Here is a 22,867-nt window from a genome sequence, read left to right on the forward strand (position 1 = left end):
TAAGGTAATTCTGCGCGGCGCCGCGAGCGCGCGGGGGAGGGGGGAGGGCTCGCGGGGGGCGGGGGGCGGGGGGCGGGGAGCGCCTCCTGGGCGCCGCACCGCGCCGGGACCCGCGGGGCTGGCCGAGGCGCGAACCCCTCCCACCCCTTTAATAAGGGACACTCCCCTTTAAGGCGGGCGCTCGCGCGCGCCCGACCCCGCCCTTCGGGGGCGCGCGTGCGCGCGCGCGCGCGTGTGGCGGCCGCTGCGCCGGCTCCCGGGAGCGCACGTGCCGGCGCCGGGCGGACGAGCGAGGCGGGAGCGGGCCGCGGGAGGAGGGGAGGCGCCGGGGGCGCGCGCGCGCGCTGGGCGCTGCTGGGCTGCGGCGGCGGCGGCGGCGGCGGCGGCGGCGGCGGCGGTTACTATGGCGGAGTCGGCCGGAGCCTCCTCCTTCTTCCCCCTTGTAGTCCTCCTGCTGGCGGGCAGCGGCGGCTCGGGACCCCGGGGGATCCAGGGTGAGTCCTCCCGGGGCGAGGGGCTGGGATGGGGAGCGCTGGGCCAGGAGGGCGAGGCCTCGAGGCGCCCTGCAGGGCTCCGGCGCGCCCCCTCCCCACCCGCACAATATGGCCGGGCGGGGGGCGCCGAGGAGCGGGGTGACCCTCCGTCAGCCTCGCGGACCGCCGAGGCGCCGCCGCACCCCCCCCCCCCCCCGCGCCGCCGAGCTCTCGCCCGGGGGGCCCTCCCCCCCTGGGAACCCGAGCGCTCTTCCAGGCGGAACTGGAGCTGGGGAGCTCCAGGGGTCGCGCCCCAGCACCCCCAGTTCTATAGTGGGAGCATCCAGGGGTCCTCACGGTTCGGAGGTCCTCGGCTTGTGTCCTTCCGCACGTCCAGGGGCCAGGGGGCTTTTCCCCCCTCCTCCCACCAGATGCTCCTGGGGAGGGGGAGGCGTCTTTTCTCCCGCCAAGATTGTGGGGTTCGGCGATGGCGGGGGGGGGTGCTCTTTGCTTCCCTGAGGTGTCCTTATGTTGCAGCCCCCGAGGCTGCCGGGGTGGGGGGCTGGGGTCTCTAACCTTCCCTTCAGCTTGGGGTGTCTTGCTTGCCCTCCCCTGCCTCCCTGATGCTCCGGGCACGGGAGTCACATTCCCCCGTCGCTCCGTCCCCGGCGTTCCGCGGGGCAAACCCCCCTACCTCGGATACACATGCCTGTGGAAGCTGTTTGGAGGAAGTGGGGCGCTCAGGGCCCTGAACCTTTTTTTCTGGAGCTTGGCCTCGGAACCTCCTCCTCCCTGAGAAACCTACTTCCCAGCTGTTAATCCCAATCTAGGTGTATTTGCTCTCCCCTTCGCCTCCCCCACCACCCCACCCCAGGGGGCCCATTCACTTCATCACTTTGAGGATGCCTTTATGGTGAAGTCCTGAAACCTGCCCCCAGCCCTCCAGATTATTTAAGCGCCCCACTATTGCACGGTCTCCCTGGCCCCTAGTCAGTACTCCCCCCCCCACCCCGTGTGCACACCACCCCTCTTCGTATTCCTCCCCCACGTTCACACACCCCTTTACCTTCCACCCTCCACAGCCTGGCGCTCGCCAGATCCACCCCCACCTTTCCCACCACAGAGGTGAGGACCTTTCTGTGGGACACTCCACTGGGTGTGTTGTTTATGAGGCTTTAGGGACCGAGAAGAACAGATGAAACCCTAAAATATTTCACTTGATAGGATCCCGCCGTGTGTTTTGGCATTGGGATATTGCAGACGAAGGTTATATTGGGCAGTTCTATCGAAGTGATTATTGACCCACAGATGCATTCGAGAGAGACCATCGGGATTGTATTCGCTGTGCCCATTGTACATGCGAAGCCTGGCCTCCTGCTTTGACTTCTCAGCAGCCCCCCCCCCCAACCTTCCAGCAGTGGGAGATCAAGTTGGGTTCTGGGGTTCCTCTCTCCACTTAAAAAAAAAAAAAAAAAAAAAAAAGGTTTTCAAGTTGGACCATAAAAGACACCATGTCACTTTGGAGACTCACAAACAAGTTCATTATCTGCTGCTTGGATCCTTGTTCCCAGAGTGGAGCTTGTGCAGTGGGGTCTTTGTTCCCTGGCTAGTGCTGCTGTTAGGCTCTCACAGAAGGGTTCCTGGGTGTTGATGCTCTGTGTCATAGGTAACTGCGGTGAGGACTGATAACATGTTGGTAGCGTATGAACAGAGCCTGACATTTGTGGCGAGATAATGATTTTCATGAATAAGGATGTGTGCTGGGCCTTATGGGCCATGTTTTTGGAATGTGTGACAATGTTATTTCTCTAGTAGGATAGTAAAAATAAGGAGACTCTAGCCTCAGGTTTGTCACGTGTGGGTGGAAAAAAAAAATCCTTAAGCTCCTCCTCTGATGTATCCAAGATTTGAAGCCATCATTTCCCTGCTGATTTGATGTAGCATATGTGGGCCTTTCTTATGGTTAGCCTGGCTAAGAATGTTTAACTGACAATCCAGCTGGTTCTGAATGGGACAGAGTTTTTGGTAGTTGGTTTTGTTTTTCTGTGTGTGCCCTACCTAAAATGGATGGATGTTGGACTGAGGGTGAGTGGGCATAATAGGGAGTTGGTTGCTCTTTTTGATAAATGGGAAATTAAGCTGTATGTCCAGCAAACATTCTTGAAGGCCTTTAAACTTCTTGGCCAGACACTGCAGTTTTTTTCCGGGACACTTCTCTAGTTGCCAGTAGCGCATGCTACAGAGACCACTGTTGCAAAAGGCTTAAAGTAAAACGTCAGTTCTGGGAAAGTAGAGGCTTTGGGATAACAAGAAGTTGGTGTTTTCTTCCCTCCCTCTCTTGCATTTCCTACACAGTGCCTCCCCAATGTGAGCTAGAGAAGTGGCAGATTAGGTGGCTCTGATGCCTGGTGTGTAGACCCCATGTGAAGGCAGGAAGAGATAGATAGGCATTTCTGTTCATTAATGAGTTAGTCAGATTACCTGGGACTCCGTAAAAAGCCAGTGATAAGAATGCATTTCAGGCTAGAAACAGCATCTACCTGATAGATACACCATGCTTTACGACCTAGCTTGGAAAATGTCACATTGGTATTTAAAAGTATAACATTTAAGTTAGTAGCTGAAGAATATGGCATTCAGTTCTTCAAGACAAAAGCAACAAAAGAGGCGTTTGGGCTCTGATAGGAACATTTTGAGTTCTGTTCTAATTTCAAGTCTTGTCATTTGGTTCAGAAGACATGGATCTGAGGAGAGAATCTGATTAGTTGTTCAAGCAGCTCTTGGGGCAGATGTGATAAAGTATATTAAAATGGCTACTCTGGTTAAAGGCTAGAACCAGACAGGGAGGGAGGAGACTGGTTCAGCCCCAGAACTTTGTTTCCTTACAGGTTGCCCTTGAACAAGCAACTGAACCTTAATGTTACTGCTTCAGTTTTTGTTCTGAAAGGGAAAAAATACCGTGTGTCACTCTTATTGGGACATTTGTGAGACTGACTTACTGATAGCCAGTTGGCAGGGAGGTATTTTTAGACACAGTTTCTGACTAGAGTGAATAAGCAATGTTGGGTTACTTTTTGTCTTATGGGGCAGAATAACATACTCCGATTGATAGACACATCACATATCAGTGTGGCTCATCTCTTATTTGTGCTTTTTGATAGCCCAGGCTCAGATTTCCTCAGGTTAATTTGTGCCTTTGGCAGGTTTTTTTTTTCTTTCTTTGTAGAGCTGAGCAGGCAGCATACCTGTGCTAATCAAAGATAGTCTGGAGGGAGTGACCTGCTTTAGGCCTGATTGGTTGGCAATGTTACGCAACTCTGGGTATGTTTATGGCACTATGTACATGTTACATAAGAACATGGAGGCTGAGAGGTGGCCAGAGTGGTGGCTGAACACAGGAAGGTTACACTGAGGACTTCATCCAAAAGGACCTTGGGAGTCTGCAGGCAGTGCAGGAAGATACTGCACTTTATTTTCCTCTGAAAACCTTTTTAGATGATTGCACCTTTCAGGGGACTGCTGTGTTATAAATAGGTTTATTCTCCACCGGTGAGCTAATTGTAACCTTGCTACCGAAATATGAATCAGGAGAGAGGAGACTGAGAGCCGGGGACGCGCTGCGTGTCCTGTTGAAGCTGCTTGTTGCATTTTGGAACATGAGTTGATTGCACTGCAGTCTGTTCTCACAATAACTCAGGAACAGGGTGTCGAGGTGGAATGGAGTCCTTATTCAAGCACTTTATTTTTATTTTTATTTTTTGGTTTTTCGAGGTAGGGTCTCACTCTAGCCCAGGCTGACCTGGGATTCACTATGTAGTCTCAGGGTGGCCTCGAACTCACAGCGATCCTCCTACCTCTGCCTCCCAAGGGCTGGGATTAAAGGCGTGCACCACCACACCCGACTTTTCATTCAAGCACTTTAAATCCTCTTCAGTTTGAAGGTTAAATTAGAATACTGAAGTGGCTATTTTCTTTTAATTTTGAAACCTTGGAGTTTTGCTTGGAACAGCAGTTGACATTAATTCTGGAATCTTGTCTCTGTACCAAGTCGCGCTGTCTGTTACGGTGGGAGTTGATGTGAGAGGGTCTTACCTCATTTTCCTCTGCCTACAAAACAAAAATCCTGGTGTTTTCCTCCTCATCAAGCCTCTGCGATAGGTGCTCAGCAGGCAACCACAGCCCAATCCCACCTGGTGTTGGAAAGTCATCATCTGCTGTGAAGCCCTTTGGTTTCTGAAGTGTGACTTATATTTCTCTCTTGATATCTGCTCGTGCTCTGGCCTTGCTCAGGGTTTGTGCCCCTCGAATGCCTCAAGCTGAGCTGGCTCTTGGTGCCGTGTGTGCTGGCTTCTCTTCCATAGTAAGTGGGACGCCGGTGCGGGTTCTGCTGCAGAGCTCCGCTTTTCCTTGTTCTAGAGCTCAGAGTTCGGGCTGCCTGTCAGCCTTCCATCCCAGTCAGTTTTATCTAATCTCTGGGTCTCAGAGATCACATCTGTTCAGGCTATGCTGGTCATCTCTTTGGTTTTCTCTTTTCTACCCACTCTTGAGCCTACATTTATCTTGTTAAATACTTTGAATTTAACATAATGAAGATAACTAATATCACATTATTTCTAATATTAATATAGTTATGTATAGGAGATTTAGTTATCATTCGAGTGTGTTCCTAGAACAGCTTTAGCATGAAGAAATACCAGAGAATAAGATTAACGAAAGTCCCTAAATCTGTACTGTTGTGGAACTTGAGATTGAAGTGACTCAAAGTGAAAATAAATAAGTAAACACAACTCTGGGCCGCGAGTGCTCTCATGAACACAGAGCAGGAGTGTGTGCTAGAGTTTGCCGGAGCTCCAGCCCCCTCCTTGTTTCCTCTGTACATGGGGCTGAGGCTCACAATTCCTGGTAGTTACGGTCTGTCAAGTGGCTGCTGATACTGAATCCGCAAGTCCTGAGCCATTGCTCCTGGGGGAAAAGCAGGGTTAGGTTCCTGCAAGCCTCTGGTCACATCAAATGATCAGTAGATAGCCTTGTTTCTGTGTTTCTGTGCAAAGACACCTTATTTAATATATATTGTTGATTCGTAACAGTGAACTTAAACGGTTCTATAACTCATGCCTGAATCAAGCATACCTACCACATGCCTTCTCCCTAGGGCATATCACCATCTTCTTGTGCTTAGGAACCCTAGACATCACTTCAGCACTATACTTGGGGACCATTTTAAATAGCAGAATCATCAACAAAAAGTATGGCACTAAATATTCTGCCAAAAGGACATGTGTTTACAGTATGAGAGCTGAAACAAGAAGGCAGAGTGTTGCCTTGTTTGACCTCCCCTGGAACATGTGTGTTGGGCGGCTCAAATATTTAACTGCTCTGTGCGTGCATGTCCTCGAATGACCAAGAAAGTACTGCAAGCATTGATTTTGGGGGTTACAGAGAAATTTCAGCCAGTAGGCAAATTCATGTACATGGAGTCTGAATATTCAAGATCAGTTTTGTCAGAACTGTACAACTGTCACAGAAATAAAATTACATCATGTCAAAGTCCAAGGACTCCTCCTAATGGTGTCACTGAGTCAAAATTTGGTTTGATTTGGTTTTTTGGTTTGTTGGCTGTGTTGGGAATGGAACCCAAGGCCTCATGCATGCTAGGCGAGTGCTGTACTACTGAGCAACACCCCCAGCCCCTAGAGTTTTTTCTTTTTCTGAGGTTGGGTCTCACTTTAGCTCAGGCTGACCTGGAATTCACTGTGCAGTCTCAGGGTGGCCTCGAACTCATGGCGATCCTCCTACCTCTGCTTCCCGAGTGCTGGGATAAAGGCGTGTGCCACCATGCCTGGCTTGCCCCTAGAATTTAAGGCATCCACTTAGAAGTTCCATTTCCAGATTGCAAATAGATGAACAAACATGCACATATTGAGTATGCTATATGGTGACCCAAAGATTTCTTTAGCACATATTTTTCGAGCACCTTCCATCAGCTGGGCACTAGTGTGCATGTTAGGGGCATAGCTGGCTTCCCTTGTGAAGCTCAACTTCTACAAGGTGAAACAGATAGTAAACAACACAAAAAGTGACTGTGCCTACTGAAGTTCACCCCCTTTCCCCACCTCCCCAAAAGTGCTGGGTTTTAGCACACCCAACTGCGCCCAGTTATTCTCTCTAACAGTGATGTCAGTGGTAGTGCACACTGACTTTATAGATAAATTAAGTTCCAGCCAGTTACCCTTCAGGTAGGTGTGCTTGGTGTAATTGAACTAGCCCTTTAAAAAGCAGATTTCTCAGCTGATTGCAGAAGAGGGCCTCAAAGATGCTCCAGCTGGCTTGAGAACAAGCAGACGTCCATGCTCTGAACTGCCCATCCCAACAGGCACGCGGCCGAGAACCACGGGCACACTCTTAAGAGCCCACAGTGGTCCCTGTTTGACAACTCGGAGAAAAATAGAGACTTCAGTCCTTTGCAAGGCAGTGGGTTTTGCCAACAGCCAGTTAGCTTGGAAGAGGACTTAATTGTAGATGCGAAAGCTGCCTTAGCTGCGCCTGGACCACTGACCTTCAGAAATGGAAATACAAATGAGGTGTTTTTTTTGTTTTTTTGAGGTAGGATCTCACTCTAGCCCCAGGCTGATCTGCAGTTCACTATGTAGTCTCAGGGTGGCCTCAAACTCCTGGCGATCCTCCTACCTCTGCCTCCCAAGTACTGGGATTAAAGGCATGTATCACCATGCTTGGCTAAGAGGTGTTCTTTTGAGAATTGGCACAGCAGGTCTCCAGCCACTGTAATTGAACTCCAGACACGTGCACCACCATGTGCGCATGTGCGACCTTGCACGCTTGTGACACCTTATGCATCTGGCTTATGTGGGATCTGGAGAGTTGAACATGGATCCTTAGGCTTCATTGGCAAGCGCCTTAACCCTCTAAGGCATCTCTCCAGCCCGAGGTGTTCTTTTAAATACATTTGGAGATGGGGGAAGGTAGTGAGTCGGATAATGATGGTGAAAAGTGGAGCAAGAAGGGGGCATGATGAGAAATATCTCAGAATGAGCTTAAGGGCCTATGAGACCTGGTCACCTGCCATCCCATTGCTGAACCTTGCATGTGAAAGTTCTTTAGCTGGGTCTGGTGGCTTATGCCTAGAAGGCCAGTATTTGAGGCTGAGACCAGAAGATTGCTGCAAGTTCAAAGCCAGCTTGGGCTACGTAGTTCCAGCCCAGCCTGGACTGTAGTGTTAGGCTCTGTTCTTTGACAATGCAGGGCTTTCATTTGCCTATAACCTCTTTCCTAGGCACTTCTAAGTGTGGAGGAGAGGGCAGATGGGGACTGTGTATGCCTTGGTGATCAGCTTGGGCTCTTCAAATTAAGTATTTGTAGAGAAGCCCTTTTGCCCCAAATCCTCTGCCATTATTTTGGCATGTGCTTGAATATTGCACTTCAGACTTGTAGATAAGATTGAATTAGTGTTCGTTTCTGATAGCCAGGGTGTGCCTAGCCCCCAGCTGAATGGGAGAGGGATATCCTTGCCTTCAGCAGTTGACACACAAATTGTTAGAACTCCCACAAGCAGCAAGAGTTCAGAACCTTCTCATTCACTGGGATGATGGTAGTAATAAAAGCTTCTAATTTACCAAATGTGTGCTGTATACTCGAGCTCTGTGCTAAGCTCTTGTGTTTACTCCAGCTGTTCTCTGAGCGCTCTTTGCTGCTTTTCAGCTAGGCACCCAGGGCACAGGCCTGGGTAGGTGGGACTCCAGAGCATGTGCTCTGCTGTAGTCTATGGTTATCAGTAAAGTGTGTGTGTGTGTATGTGTGTTGCATGTGTGTACAGGCCTGTGTGTGTGTGTGTGTGCACGCGCACATTTATGTGTGGTGGCTAGAATTCAACATAGCATCGTCCTCGGTCATGTACTACCTTATTATTTGAAAACAATACTGAATCTGGAACTTACTGATTCAGCTAGACTAGCTGGCCAACCACCCCGGGATTCCCCTGTCTCCATCTCCCCAGTCCCTCACTAAAGTGGTTTCTCGCTGGGCTCTGCCTCCGTCTCCCTTTGCCTTGCCTGTACCTACTGCTGGGCCTCACTTTGGAAAGTTTGTCCTCTCTGTCCAGTGTGATTTGTAAGACCCACCCTAGATCTCTTAAATTGTCATCACCATCAGTCTAATCTGGCCCAGGTCTTTCTGCTGCCCCATCACTAACTGGAACCTTGGCACTGTAGTTGGCATCTGTCAGTTCACTGTGGACCTAACATGCCTCGTATTTTTCATGGCCCAGTGCCTTTCTGGTTTCTTCTCTCCCCCTCTTCTTCCAGGGTGGAGCTTTTGTCCTCCTGTGTTCTCCCAGTCGGTGGCTCCACCTCCCCATACTGGTAGTGTTGGAGGGTCACATGACCTAGAGTGCTTTGTTCTGCTCACCTCTGTCTTGAAAAAGTAGAAGCTTTGGCCAGTCACAGAGCTTTGTATTTTTACTTTTTAATACATTGATTTAATTGAATTCATGTATTGGTTTTCTAGCCTTCCTGTAAATAGTTACAATTCTGTCCTACTGTATTTATTTCCTTGTATGTATGATTTGTTTCATTTTCCCTAGTCATCAAAAATGCTGTGGACATTTGTGAGTTACTTAGAACATAGTAATCTCTTTTCCTACCTCACATATCAACAATGAGTAACACTTGGAAGAAGATCTAATAATCTTAGATGAGAAAATGGTGTGCCCATTTTATTCCAGCCAAGTGAACTTGATGTCAACCTCAGTTTCTCACTCTTGGTTGATTCCCACCCACCCCCTTCATTGTCTGTTGCCCAAAGCAGTCATTCCTATCCCTCTTACTCAAAACTGTGGCATACGCTGTCTCTATTAAATAGGCCAGGAAGAAAATACAAGTGATAAATAACCTCTCCTGCCCTAGTGAGCAGAAGTATGTTTGTGAAGCGAAGGAGAACAGTGGCTTCCGTGTTTATTGTGAACTGAGTAAAGGAGAAATGAACCAAGTTACTGATAGATAGTCCAACTTTGACAGCAGGTTCTGGGCGCTGAGGTCCTGAGAACTTTGGATACACGCCTTCATGATGCTGCATGCTCTAGTTTTCCCTTGACATGCTCTGGAGCAGCAGGTGGGCCCTTCTGTGATGTTCAGGTATTTATAGTCAGTCATAAATTAAATTGCAGTGACAGGTCTCCTTAGCATAAACATCAAACATCTCTTTTGAGTGAGAACAAAGCTTTCATTCTCTAGACCTGAGGCTTAAAGTTGAACTTGTTTAAACAGCTCTCTAGGGTTGGGTTTGTCTCCAAGTAGATCTTCAAGAAAGACATGGGTGTAGTGTGGAGTTGCCTTTTCAGATACCTTTCTTTCATGCAAACCCCATTCCAAGATCTTTTCCCAGATTGGAATTAAATACCAACCTTATCAAATGTTCCATTGTTAAAGTTGGGGGTGGGGAGCTTGCCCCTACTCCTTTATAACTTCCTTTATTAAGTCAATTCTATTTTTTTTCTTTTTTTGGGGGGGGGGTTCAAGGTAGGGTCTCACTCTGGCCCAGGCTGACCTGAAATTCACTATGGAGTCTCAGGACTGCCTTGAACTCACAGTGATCCTCTTACCTCTGCCTGGGATTAAAGGTGTGCACCACCATGCCCAGCTCTTTTTTTTTTTTTAACCTTTATTTATTTGCAAGGAGAGAGGGAGACTGAAAATATGAGAATGGGTGCTCCAGAGCTTCTTGCCACTGCAGACAAGTTCCAGGCACATGTGCCAGTGTGCATTTGGCTTTATGTGGGTACTGGGGAATTGAATCCGGGCTGCCAAGCTTTGCAAACAAGCACCTTTAACCCTTGAGCCATCTCTCCAGCCCCAATGATATTTTTTTCAAAGTGCTTTTTAGCAACACATTTCCTGTTCTAGATACCAGCAACTGCACATGTAGAATTTGACTTTTTTCACAGTTCTTGGGTACTGAAGAGCTTTTTGCCTTACTTTAGTGTATTTTTACTTATTTATTTTGTTATTTTGGTTTTTTGAGGTAGGATCTTGTTGTAGCCCAGGCTGACCTTGAATTCACTGTGTAGTCTCAGGTTGACCTTGAACTCACAGCCATCTTTCTACCTCTGCTTGGATTAAAGGCGTGTACCACCATGCCTGGCTATTTTTCTTTTTCTTTTTTTTACGAGTTAGGGTCTCATTCCAGCCCCTGGAACTTACTCTATAGTCCCAGACTGGCCAGGAACTCAGTGATCCTCTTACTTCTCAAGGCATGTGGCACCACACCTGGCTACTATATTTTTTTTAATTGTTTATTTTTTATAATTAACAACTTCCATGATTGTAAAACAATATCCCATGGTAATTCCCTCCCTCCACCCACTTTCCCCTTTGAAACTCCACTCTCCATCATATCCCCTCCCCCTCTCAATCAGTCTCTCTTTTATTTTGATGTCATGATCTTTTCCTCCTCTTATGATGGTCTTGTGTAGGATGTGTCAGGCACTGTGAGGTCATGGATATCCAGGCCATTTTGTGTCTGGAGGAACACGTTGTAAGGAATCCTACCCTTCCTTTGGCTCTTACATTCTTTCCGCCATCTCTTCCGAAATGGACCCTGAGCCTTGGAAGGTGTGATAAAGATATTGCAGTGCTAGCTGGAGAGATGGCTTAGCGGTTAAGTGCTTGCCTGTGAAGCCTAAGGACCCCGGTTCGAGGCTCGACTCCCCAGGACCCACGTTAGCCAGATGCACAAGGGGGCGCACGCGTCTGGAGTTCGTTTGCAGTGGCTGGAAGCCCTGGCGCGCCCATTCTCTCTCTCTCTCTCTCTCTCTCTCTCTCTCTTCCTCTCTGTCTGTCACTCTCAAATAAATAAAAAATAATTTTCAAAAAAGATATTGCAATGCTGAGCACTCCTTTTTCCTAGTGTATTTTTTTAATGTGTGTGTGTGTGAGAGAGAGAATATGAATTGGCACGCCAGGGCCTCCAGTCAATGCAGTTGAACTCTAGCATGCATGCACCACTTTGTGAGCATGTGCAACCTTGCACACTTGCGCCACCTTTTATGTCTGGCTTACGTGGGACTTGGAGAGTCAAGCATGGGTCCTTAGGCTTTGCAGGTAAGTGCCTTAACTCCTAAGCCATCTCTCTAGCCCTGGTTAGTGAATTTTTAAGATCTGATTTTTCTAATTGTGAAAGATGAAAAGAATTGGGGGGGTTGTTTCTAACCAACACCATGTGATGGCTTTGCTGTTCAGGGTTTTTCTACTTTGAACATTGGGGTACAGTATACATTCCTAATTTACTGCCGCTTTACCCTTTTCTCTCTGAATAGAACCAAACAGATATAGAAGTGAAATAGAGAAAGAAAGAGAATGTGTGTACCAAGTCCTCCAGCTACTGCAAATGAACCCTAGATGCATGTGCCAGTGTGCATCTAGCTTTACGTGGGTACTGAGGATTTGAACCCAGGTTGTTTGGCTTTGCAGGCAAGTGCCTAAACCACTGAGCCATCTTTCCAGCCCAACAGTCACTCTTTTTTTTTCTTTATTAGTTGTGTACGTACTCAGTGTGTAAACAGCCATGTTGGTACCATCGTTAGCCTCCTCCCTGTCCTTCCCCATCCTAAGGGACCCTCCTCGTTGGGGATTATAGGTTGTGCATTGTGGGGGTAGCCATCAGTTTTGGGGGAGGGGCAACGTCTCTATGCATAGTGTTCCACCTTGTGACCCTAACAATCTTTCCATGAATTTCCCTGAGCCGTGTTAGGTTCGTTTTAGGTCTCCTTCAGTGATGATGCTTGAGCATCTGTGTCTCTGGATCTCTAGCTTGGTAGGAGTTGAGTGTTCTCTGGGTCTATCTCCTTCACCCTTATGCTGATACCAGGTTCACCAAGAAAGCAGCACTCTTGCTTATTTCCCCAATTACTCTATGGTTTCAGCTGGGCTCTGTTGAGGTGTGATGGGCTAAGTCTCTCCTCAGGTTCTTCCCTGGAAGTCCTTCATTCCCTATTTTTTGTGGCTGTTTAGGTTCTAAGGGCCAGGCACTACCATATATATATATGGTATATATATATGGTATATATATATATTATATATATATATATATATTAACCTTTTATTATTTATTTTTTTGAGAGAGAAAGAGGGAGAGAGAGAATGGATGCACCAGGGCCTTCAGCCATTGCAGATGAGCTCCAGATACATGCACTACTTTGTACATCTGGCTTACATGGGTCCTGGGGAATCAAACCTGGATCCTTTAGTCTTGGAGGCAAGTGCCTTAACTGCAAAGCCACCCTCCAGTCCCCATTTTTTTATACTTAATTCCGGATTTTTATGAACATTTTGGCAGTTGTCTAGCTTGGTAGCTATTAAACAGTTTTTAAGCAGTGGAGCACTTTTAGAAATAATAATGTATAAATATATGGAAAATCACTAGGCTGATATATTGAAGTCAGTGTTGCTCACTAGGAACATGCTATTAGAGACCAGCCAAAGTATGTAGATGAATGGCTGGGGATATGGCTCAATGGATAAAGAATTCGTCATCCAAGCATGGGGACTGGAGTTCAGATCTTTAGCACCCACATAAATGCCAGGTAAGTGGGCAGCATGCCCAGCCCTCAGGAGGCAGAGGCAGAATTCCCAGGGCAAGTTGGCTAGAAGATTAGCCAAATCAGCAAGCTTTGGGTACAAATGAGAGAAAACCTGCCTCTTTGAATAAAGTGGATAGTGATGTTGGGTCCCAACATCAATCTCTGGCTTCCAAATGCACACTTGCACATATATTCATATGTAAAAAAAAAATTGTTGGTAAGAATTCTAAGCCAGGCCTTTAATCCCAGGTCAGCCTGTGCTATCTCAAAAAAAAAAAAAAAAAAAAAAAATTCTATTTCACAGGTTCCTGGGACATGACTGAGAATTTAGAGACTTAAAGAGAACTCAATTTGAAAACATTATCTCCAACTCCAAGTGTTATTTCTTTTGTTGTTAATGTGGACTTACAGTAACTTGCCATTTTATTTTATTTTAATATTTTATTTATTTGAAAACAGAGAGAGAGAAAGAGAGAGTGTGTGAGTGTATAGGTGTGCCAGGGCCTCTGCAAATGAACTCCAGATGCATGCACCACTATATGCATCTAGCTTTACATGAGTTAGGGATTTGAACCTGGGCCAACAGGCTTTGTAAGCAAGTGCCTTTAACTTGTAAGCCATTTTTCTAGACTCTTATTTATTTGTTTTGGTTTTTTGAGGTAGGATCTCGCTCTAGCCCAGGCGGACCTGGAATTCACTATGTAATCTCAGGGTGTCCTCGAACTCACGGCAGTCGTCCTACTTCTGCCTCCCAAGTACTGGGATTAAAGGCGTGCTCCACCATGCCTGGCTCACCATTGTCATTTTATTTTAATATTTTATTTTTATTTATTTGACAGAGAAAGAGGAAGAGAGAGAGAGAGAGAGAGAGAGAGAGAATGGGTGCGCCAGGGCCTCCAGCCTCTGCAGATGAATTCCAGATGCATGCGCCCCCTTGTGCATCTGGCTAACGTGGGTCCTGGGGAATCGAACCTGAGTCCTTTGACTTTGCAGGCAAATGCCTTAACTGCTAAGCCATCCCTCCAGCCCCACCATTGTCATTTTAATAGTAAGTGCACTGTCTCATCTCTTATACGATTTACTTTTTTTTTTTTTTTTAAGATTTATTTTCCAGGGCCTGTAGCCACTGCAAATGAATACCAGATGCATGCAACATCATGTGTACCTGGCTTATGTGGGACCTGGAGAATTGAACCTGTGTCCTTAGGCTTCATAGGCGCCTTAACAGCTAAGCCATCTCTCCAGCCTTCTTACACATTTTTAAAAAATGTGTGATGATATATTTATTATGTAGAATTTAATATATGTTTGTGAACAAATTGAGTTATCAAATTTATTTATTTTTATGGTTTGTTTTTTGGTTTTTTGAAGTATGGTCTTTTTCTAGCTCAGGTTAACCTGGAATTCACTATGTATTCTCAGGGTGACCTCAGACTCATGGCAATCCTCCTAACTCTGCATCCCAAGTGCTGGGATTAAAGGCGTGTGCCATCATGTCCAGCTTCAAATTTAAGTATTGCTGAATTACCCCCCCCCAAAAAAAATCCTCTTATAAATACATTAGTATACCTATGAAACCCTGGAGCCTGGCTAATCCTGACACACACAGAAGGATCACTGTGAGTTCGAGGCCACCCTGAGACTATACATAGTGGATTCCAGGTCAGCCTGAACTAGAGTGAGACCCTACCTCAAACCCCCTCCATCCAAAAATAAGTAAACCCTGGAGGAATATGTGTCAAATATTTAACAACTACTCAGGGAACAGGCGTCCAGGGGCTTTTGCACTGCATATTTGGTGGTGTTTTGAATTTGTTTTTCCCTTTACTGCTGCTCTCATCCTAATGTTGGAGCTGCTTCTCTGGGAACCACAGCCTCCTTGAAAAATTTTTTAAAAATTTTTATAGTTTTATTTTTATTTATTTGTTTGAGAGAAATAGGCAGAGAGAGAGAATGGCCATGTCAGGGCCTCTAGACACTGCAAACAAACTCCAGATGCATGCACCCTCTTGTGCATCTTGCTTACGTGGGTTCTGGGGAATTGAACCGAGGTCCTTTGGTTTTGCAGGGAAGTGCCTTAACTGCTAAGCCAACTCTCCAGCCTGAATTTTTTTTTTTTTCCCAAGGTAAGGTTTCACTCTAGTCCAGGCTGACCTGGAATTCACTCTATAGTCTCAGGGTGACCTCAAACTCACAGCAGTTCTCCTACCTCTGCCTCCTGAGTGCTGGGATTAAAGGCGTGCGCCACCACGCCCGGCTGAAATTTTTAATAAGGAAATAGGAATAAGGAAAAAATCTAGTAAAGCCCTAGTGTACAGTATTCATGATAGCATTAGTAACCTTCACAATGACTGGATGTCCCTACCAAGTAATTCTCCAATATGAAGTACTAGAATTGGAAAGCAAATGAATGCTTAACAAGAAATATTGGGTTCTGTCTCAGTGACTGGATTGGGACAGCTGCTCCATAGTTTGGAGATGCTAGACTGCAGACATGTGGGAGGGTGGCTGCATTAAAACACTGTTATTTGGAGGTGGACACTTGGCTTGATGGAGACAGGACCATTTGAGACCTTTTGCAAGATCTTGTTCTTACTCAGTGAAGTTGGGCTGGGAGGGACGTGATGCCGACCACCTGACCAGGGTAATGAGACTGACTGGACAAACCAGAGTTAGATCAGACATGAATAATTGCAGGCGTTAATTATCCAAACAGGAGCAAGGGAGGAATACAGCAGTTTTAAGAACCCATCCTTAGGTCTTAGAGCCACTGGGAAAATATACTGAGTTCCATTTTGGGTATTGAGTGGAATCTAGTAGAGAAGTCTTAGAAAAGGAATGCTTCATCTTTCCTAAAGAGCAAGTGTGTGCCAAGGACTGTCCCTTTCAGGGTTGGAGCAGGGGAGTGCTGAGGACACAGAATACTTAAACAGGGCTTGTCTGTAAAGGAAGCAACTGGAACTTATGTGCCTTGTGAATATCCTAGTTAAAATTTTGAACTGGCATTGGGCATGGTGGCACATGTCTTTAATCCCAGCACTTGGGAGGGAGAAGTAGGAGGATTGCCTTGAGTTCAAGGCTACCCTGAGACTCCAGAGTGAATTACAGGTCAGCCTGGGCTAGAGTGAAACCCTACCTCTAAAAACAAAAAAAAGAAAAAAGAAAAAGAAAGAAATTTTGAACTGGCGCTGGATGTGGTGGTTGGTACATGGCTGTAATCCCAATACTTGGGAGGTAGAGACAGGAAAGTCAGGTGTTAAAGGCCAGCCTGGGTTACATCAGACCCCATTGCAAAACAAAAACAAACAAACAAAAACCCACTGGAAAGTAAATCAAACTTCTAGGTCTATCTGTGAGTGCGTAGAAAGTACAGAGGAGAGGTACATGTGAAGGGAAGGGCTGGGAGTCAAGATCAGAATGTGGGAACTCCAGGACAATCTGCCTGCTTCCCTTAGGAGAGTAACAGCAAGAGGCTCACAGGCTCGGGAGAGCTTTTAGCCAGGGCCCGTAAAAGACCCTCGGTTTAATCCAGATTTTAACACACAGCTGTTTAAAAAATCTTTTTTTTCAGTGTAAAATATTACATTACTTTATTTATTTATTTGAGAGAAAGGGCGCACCAGGGCCTCTGTCCACTGCAAATGAATGGAACTCCAAATACATGGACCACCTTCTGCATCTGGCTTACATGGGTACTGGGAAATAGAACCTGGGTCCTTGGGCTTTGCAGACAAGCACCTTAACTGTTAAGCCATCTTATAGCCCCTAATTTTTTTTTTTTTTTTTAAGAAAAGAGTTTATTTTGGTTTATGGACTCAAAGGGAAGTTCCATGATGGCAAGGCTGGGACGCAAACAGAGGGTGACATCACCTCCTGGCCAACATCAGCTGGGTAACAGCAACAGGAGAGTGTGCCCCCTAAAAAATCTTTTAATACAATTGCAGACGATTGATCATTGATAGAGCATTTGAAAATATTAAGTGTATTGTCAGTTATTTAGGTATAATAACGATATTGTGGAAAGCTGGGCAGTTTAAAATGTAACTTATAGAAGATTCCAATATAACAAAAAATGAGAGCTACTATAAAACAGGAAAAGGGGACACCTAGAGAATCACTGGCTGATTGCAGCACGAATATCTAATCTCTTTTGTTGTTATTATTGTTTTTTGAAGTAGGGTCTCACTCTAGCCCAGGCTGACCTGGAATTCACTGTGTCTCAGGGTGGCCTCGAACTCACAGCAATCCTCCTACCTCTGCCTCCTGAGTGCTGGGATTAAAGGTGTGAGCTAACCATGCTTGGCACTTTTGTTTTGTTTTGCTTTTTTCAAGGTAGGATCTCACTTTGGCCTAGGCTGACCTGAAATTCACTAGGCTGGCTTCAAACCCATAGCAATTCTACCACCTCAGCCTCACAAGTGCTGGGACTAAAGACATGCGCCACCATACCTGGCTGGAATATCTAATAATCGCTGACGTACATGTAACTATATTTGTACTTTGGTTGACCTTGGTGTACCAATTATTTCTTGGCCACCTTTTGAGATAGATTCTATTGTTTTTCCTATTTTATAATTAGGTAGATGAGACCAATGAATTTAAGAAATTTGCCTGGTGTGGCTTAGCTGCAGAGTGATAGAGCCAAGATTCAAACTGAGACTGACTGACCCCAGTGCCCAGGCTGTTTGTCACTATGCAACTGTGCTCCCTGACAATGCTCTCAGTGGACCGAGGGGATGACCCAAATACCAAAGGACCCCTTTCCACTGAGAAGCATGTTGGAAGTGTACACACCCACCCATTTTTTTTTCCAAATAGAAAAGTTGTGGGTGTTAGGTATCTCAAGGTGGTTAAAGAATTAAAGCCAGTCTTGGGCTGGAGAGATGGCTTAGCGGTTAAGTGCTTGCCTGTGAAGCCTAAGGACCCCGGTTCGAGGCTCGGTTCCCCAGGTCCCACGTTAGCCAGATGCACAAGGGGGCGCACGCGTCTGGAGTTCGTTTGCAGAGGCTGGAAGCCCTGGCGTGCCCATTCTCTCTCTCTCTCCTTCTATCTGTCTTTCTCTCTGTGTCTGTCACTCTCAAATAAATAAATTAAAAATTAAAAAAAAAGAATTAAAGCCAGTCTTGTGTGCACAGTGACTTTGCAGTAAATATTACTATGTTCTGAATTTTAGGAGTCATAAGATTCTTAGTAGTACTTTAATTATAAAGAAGTATGTAAAATTTGTGGCAGTTGTAGTTCCTAAGTGCCAGCAACTTGCATCTCCCTTCCACATGTTCTTACCTGTGACTTTGACACTCCTCTCACCTTAGATGGGGATCTCTCCCTGTCTGTCTTAATTTGGATAGAGGGTCAACTGTTTACTTAAGGAGTACATGACTAATGATGGTCTATGTCTTTTTGTTTGTTTGTTTGTTTTTTGGTGCTAGGGTTCAACCTGGGACTTTGGGCATACGAGGTATCAATCGAGTCCTGTTCTGTGACTCCTAACACTAAGATGCAGTTTGATAGCTTTTGCCTGGTTTGATCCCTTTGGCCATACAGTAGCCCAGATGAAGGGACTACTTGGAGAGGCCCATGCAAAGAGCCGTGTCCCCATCCAGCAACCAGCATTTCACCAGCTCTGTGAGGGTGTGGGCCTTCAGATGGCCCTGGCCCCTAGCCTTGGAGTTCTGTCATGTAGGAGGGCAAGCTATTCCTGCTTTGCCCAAATCCTTGGCTGTTACACTAGTTAGTTTATGCTACAAAGTTTTGGGGTAGTTTGTCAACATACCCAGAATAACTGAAACAAAATACTTTTTTCTGCTGTCATGAAAGACTTCAATTTTGTGGTGATAAAGACCTTTTTTAAAAAAATTATTTATTTATTTATTTGAGAGAGACAGACACAGAGAGAAAGACAGATAGAGGGAGAGAGAGAATGGGCGTGCCAGGGCTTCCAGCCTCTGCAAACGAACTCCAGACGCGTGCGCCTCCTTGTGCATCTGGCTAACGTGGGACCTGGGGAACCGAGCCTCGAACCGGGGTCCTTAGGCTTCACAGGCAAGCGCTTAACCGCTAAGCCCATCTCTCCAGCCCCCCTTTTTATTTTTTCAAGGTAGTGTCCTGCCCAGGCTGACTTGCAATTCACTACATAGTCTCACGGTAGCCTCGAACTCACAGCAGTCCTCTTAACACTGCCTCCTGAGTGCTGGGATTAAAGGTGTATTACCACCATGTCTGGCTAAAAGGCCATTTTTTTTAAAGCAGATATTTAGTGTGGACCTAATCACATTTTGTTCTGGATATGCAAAAGTGGTTGGAACACAGTTTGTTTCTTTCAACGGCACTTCGTCCAGAACACTGTTAGTGACCTGTTCCTCCTTTCTACAAATAGATTTTCAGTGAGAGCCTGGTTGCTGTGCTGGTGGGATTCTTATAATGAAAGTTAGGGCCACTGAACCCAAGAACATTTACCCACTAAAGGTTAAGGGTAAAAATGTAGTTTCTCTAAGACGCTGGCAGCCTAATAATTTGAAGCCTTCTTTAGGAAGTAAAAATGTCTGAACAAAAAGAAATGAAGAGCTGGACGTGGTGGTAGCTCACCTTTAATCCCAGCACTCGAGAGGCAGAGGTAGGAAGATCGAGGTGAGTTCAAGGCCACCCTGAGACCGTGTAGTGAATTCCAGGTTCAGTCTGAGCTAGACTGAAACCCTACCTCGAGAAACCAAAAAAGGAAAAAAGCAAAAAGAAATGAAGAGCCGGAATCTGGCAAAGACAAATAAGGTCTGTATAAGGAGGCTGCCGGGAAATGGCAAAGGGATTAAAGGTGTGGGACATAGTGGTGTATTCCATAAATCCAAGCTAGAGGCTGAAGCAGGAGGACAGGGTGGCCTGGGCCACATGAGCCCTGTCTCACAACAGTCAAGGAACTAACACTATTCATAGAGAACTGCCTTTGAAAAACAGAGGTGACCATGTACAGTGTTGTGATTTTTTTTTCCCAAATATTTGAGAGTGAGACAGAGGAAGACACAGAGAGAATATGGGCAGGCCAGGGCCTCCTGTCACTGCAGACAAACTTTAGACACTTGCTCCACTTTTTCAACATGGCTTTGTGTGGGTACTCAGGAATCGAACCCAGGCTGTCAGGCTCTGGAAGCAAGTGCCTTTAACTGCTGAACCATCTCTCCAGCCCCAGGGATGTGATTTTTACAGGTAGCTGCTTGGAAGTGCGAGGCAGGAAGTTAAGGCTACAGCCAAATTGCAGGAAGACTTGTTGAGGGCTTTTGGTCAGAAAGCCAGCTGTATTTGACATAGTGAGGTAAGAGTGCATGTGGGTGATGTGAGTATTTTCAGGACGGTATGTTTATTTGGGAGGATGCTTCTAGTGCAGTGGTGGCTCTGAAAGCTGGAACTGAACGTTGTCAAGAGAGACATTGGAAAACAGTATGATGTTTGGGGAAAATACTGGGCTTAGGGTTTGGAGACTGGAAATGTAGCTCCCAGTGTTTACTCCTTTACCCTTCATGAACCCCTCATCTTCAAGGCTTTGTTCCCCATAAAGTAGGGCAGCTACACCTGCCTCAGCTCTCTGAGTTCCTGTGAGGATCACATGAGAGAACAAGGTGAAAACTGTTAAAGTAGCAGTGTTGCTATGCACAGTATGCTCTGAAAACATCACACCCTGATAGAAAACTGGAATCTGTGGTTGGGGAGATGGCCCAGTGGTTAAAGGCATGCTCTGCAAGACGCCAGACTGGAGTCCCAATGTGCCTATAGCAATGGGAAGCAGAACTAGGAGAATCCTGAAGCTAGACCCACTTTCCAGAAGCCAGGCATGGTGTGCATACCTTTAATGCCAGCACTTGGGAGGCTACAGAGGGAGTTCAGGTCAGCCTGGGCTAGAGTGAGACCCAACCTCAAAAAGGGGGGGGGGCTTGAAAGATAGTTTAGTTGCTAATGGTCTTGTCTGGAAGCTTAAGGACCCAGGTTCAAATCCCCAGTACCCATATAAGCCAGATATATAAGGTGGCATATGTGCCTGGAGTTTGAAGTGGTTGGAGGATCTGGTGTTCCCATTCTCCCTCTCTGTCTCTCCCCACCCCGCTCAAATAAAATAAAAGACAAGAGAAACAGACCCTATCTCAAACAAGATGGAAGAGGGACCAACACCCCTCTTCCGCACATGAACTTTGGCACATGTGTACCACTTATATATATTTTTTTAATGCAGAAAAAGAAAAGTACCTGGATGTGGTGGCTGGCCCATATTTTTAATCTCAGCACCCACACCTTTAATCCCAGCATTCAGAGGCTGAGATAGGAGGAGGATGGGTCACTGGGTTTGAGGCCAGCCTGGACTATATATAAAGTGGCAGGTTTAATCTGCGCTAGAGTTAGATCCTATTTCTTTCTTTCTTTTTTATTTTATTTGTTTATTTTTTTGTTTTGGTTTTTTGAGATAGGGTTTCACTCTAGCCCAAGCTGACCTGGAATTCCTCTCAGGGTGACCTCGAACTCATGGCGATCCTCTTACCTCTGCCTCCTGAGTGCTGGGATTAAAGGCATGTGCCACTACGCCCTGCTGAGACTCTATTTCAAAAAACCAAAAAGGTGGGCTGGGGAGATTTCTCAGTGATTAAAGTGTTGGCTTGCAAAGTCTGATGGCCTGGATTTGAGTCCTCAGTACCTACGTAAAGCTAGATGCACAACATGTTGCATGCGCCTGCAGTTGGTATGCCAGAGACCCTGGTGCGCACATTCTTTCATATTCTCTCTCTCTCTCTCCTTGTAGATAAATAAATAATAATACAAAAAACAAAAAAGAAGACAAACAAGGGGCTGGAGAGATGGCTTAGCCATTAAGGTGTGCCTGCGAAGCCTAAGGACCCAGGTTCAATTCTCCAGCACCCATGTAAACCAGATGCACAAGGTGGCACACGCGTCTGGAGTTCATTTTCAGTGGCTAGAGGCCCTGGCATGCCCATATTCTCTCTGTCTATCAATCTCCCTTTCTCTCTGCTCTCTTTCTCTCTCTCTCAAATATTTTAAATAAATAGGAGAGAAAACGAACAAGAAAAAACCGGTGTCTGGTCTTGCATTCTCAGCTTGTGCTCTTTTCTTATTCCTAGGAAACTCGCTGGTGTTGTTCAGTGGTAGAGTTCTTGCCTCACATGCGTGATGCCCTGGTTCCATCCCCAGCAATGTAACAATAAAAACCAAGGGAAGTTGGGCATGATGACACACACCTTTAACCTAGCACTTGGGAAGCTCAGGTAGGAGGATCACCATGAATTCAAGGTCAGCCTGGGACTACAGAGTGAATTTTAGGTCAGCCTGGGCTAGAGTAAGACCCTACTTTGAACAAAACAAAAATAAAATATAGGGCTAGAGAGATGGCTTAGCAGTTAGGTGCTTGCCTGTGAAGCCTAAAGACCCCGGTTTGAGGCTCAATTCCCCAGGACTCACGTTAGCCAGATACACAAGGGGGCACGCACATCTGGAGTTCATTTGCAGTGGCTGGAGATCCTGGTGCACCCATTCTTTCTATCTGTCTTTCTCTGTCTATGTCTGTTGCTCTCAAATAAATAAAAAATAAACCAAAAAATTTAAAAATAAAATATAACAACAACCAAACAAAGAGAAGGGGGCTGGTTATATAGCTCAGCAGTTAAAGGAACTTGGTTGCAAGTTTTGCTGGCCCAGGTTCAATTTCCCAGCACCCACATAAAGCCAGTTGCAGAGTGCTGCATGTATCTGGCATTCATTTGTAGCAGCAAAAGATCATGGCAGGGTGGGTGAGTTGGCTTAGCAGTTCAGGCGC

The 22,867-nt window shown here is 46.2% G+C and overlaps 1 protein-coding gene across 1 annotated transcript in view; it reads left to right on the forward strand.

Moving 5' to 3' along the window:
• Positions 1-374: 374 nt before the first annotated feature.
• Acvr1b (activin A receptor type 1B) overlaps positions 375-22,867 on the forward strand; it is a 50,532-nt gene continuing 28,039 nt past the window's right edge. The window contains exon 1 of the mRNA XM_004649849.2: positions 375-494. Within this exon, the coding sequence (XP_004649906.2) occupies positions 404-494 (91 nt within the window). The 5' untranslated portion in view covers positions 375-403. The remainder of the gene's footprint in view (positions 495-22,867) is intronic.

This window comes from Jaculus jaculus, chromosome 6, assembly GCF_020740685.1.
Source record: "Jaculus jaculus isolate mJacJac1 chromosome 6, mJacJac1.mat.Y.cur, whole genome shotgun sequence".
NCBI lineage: Eukaryota > Metazoa > Chordata > Mammalia > Rodentia > Dipodidae > Jaculus > Jaculus jaculus.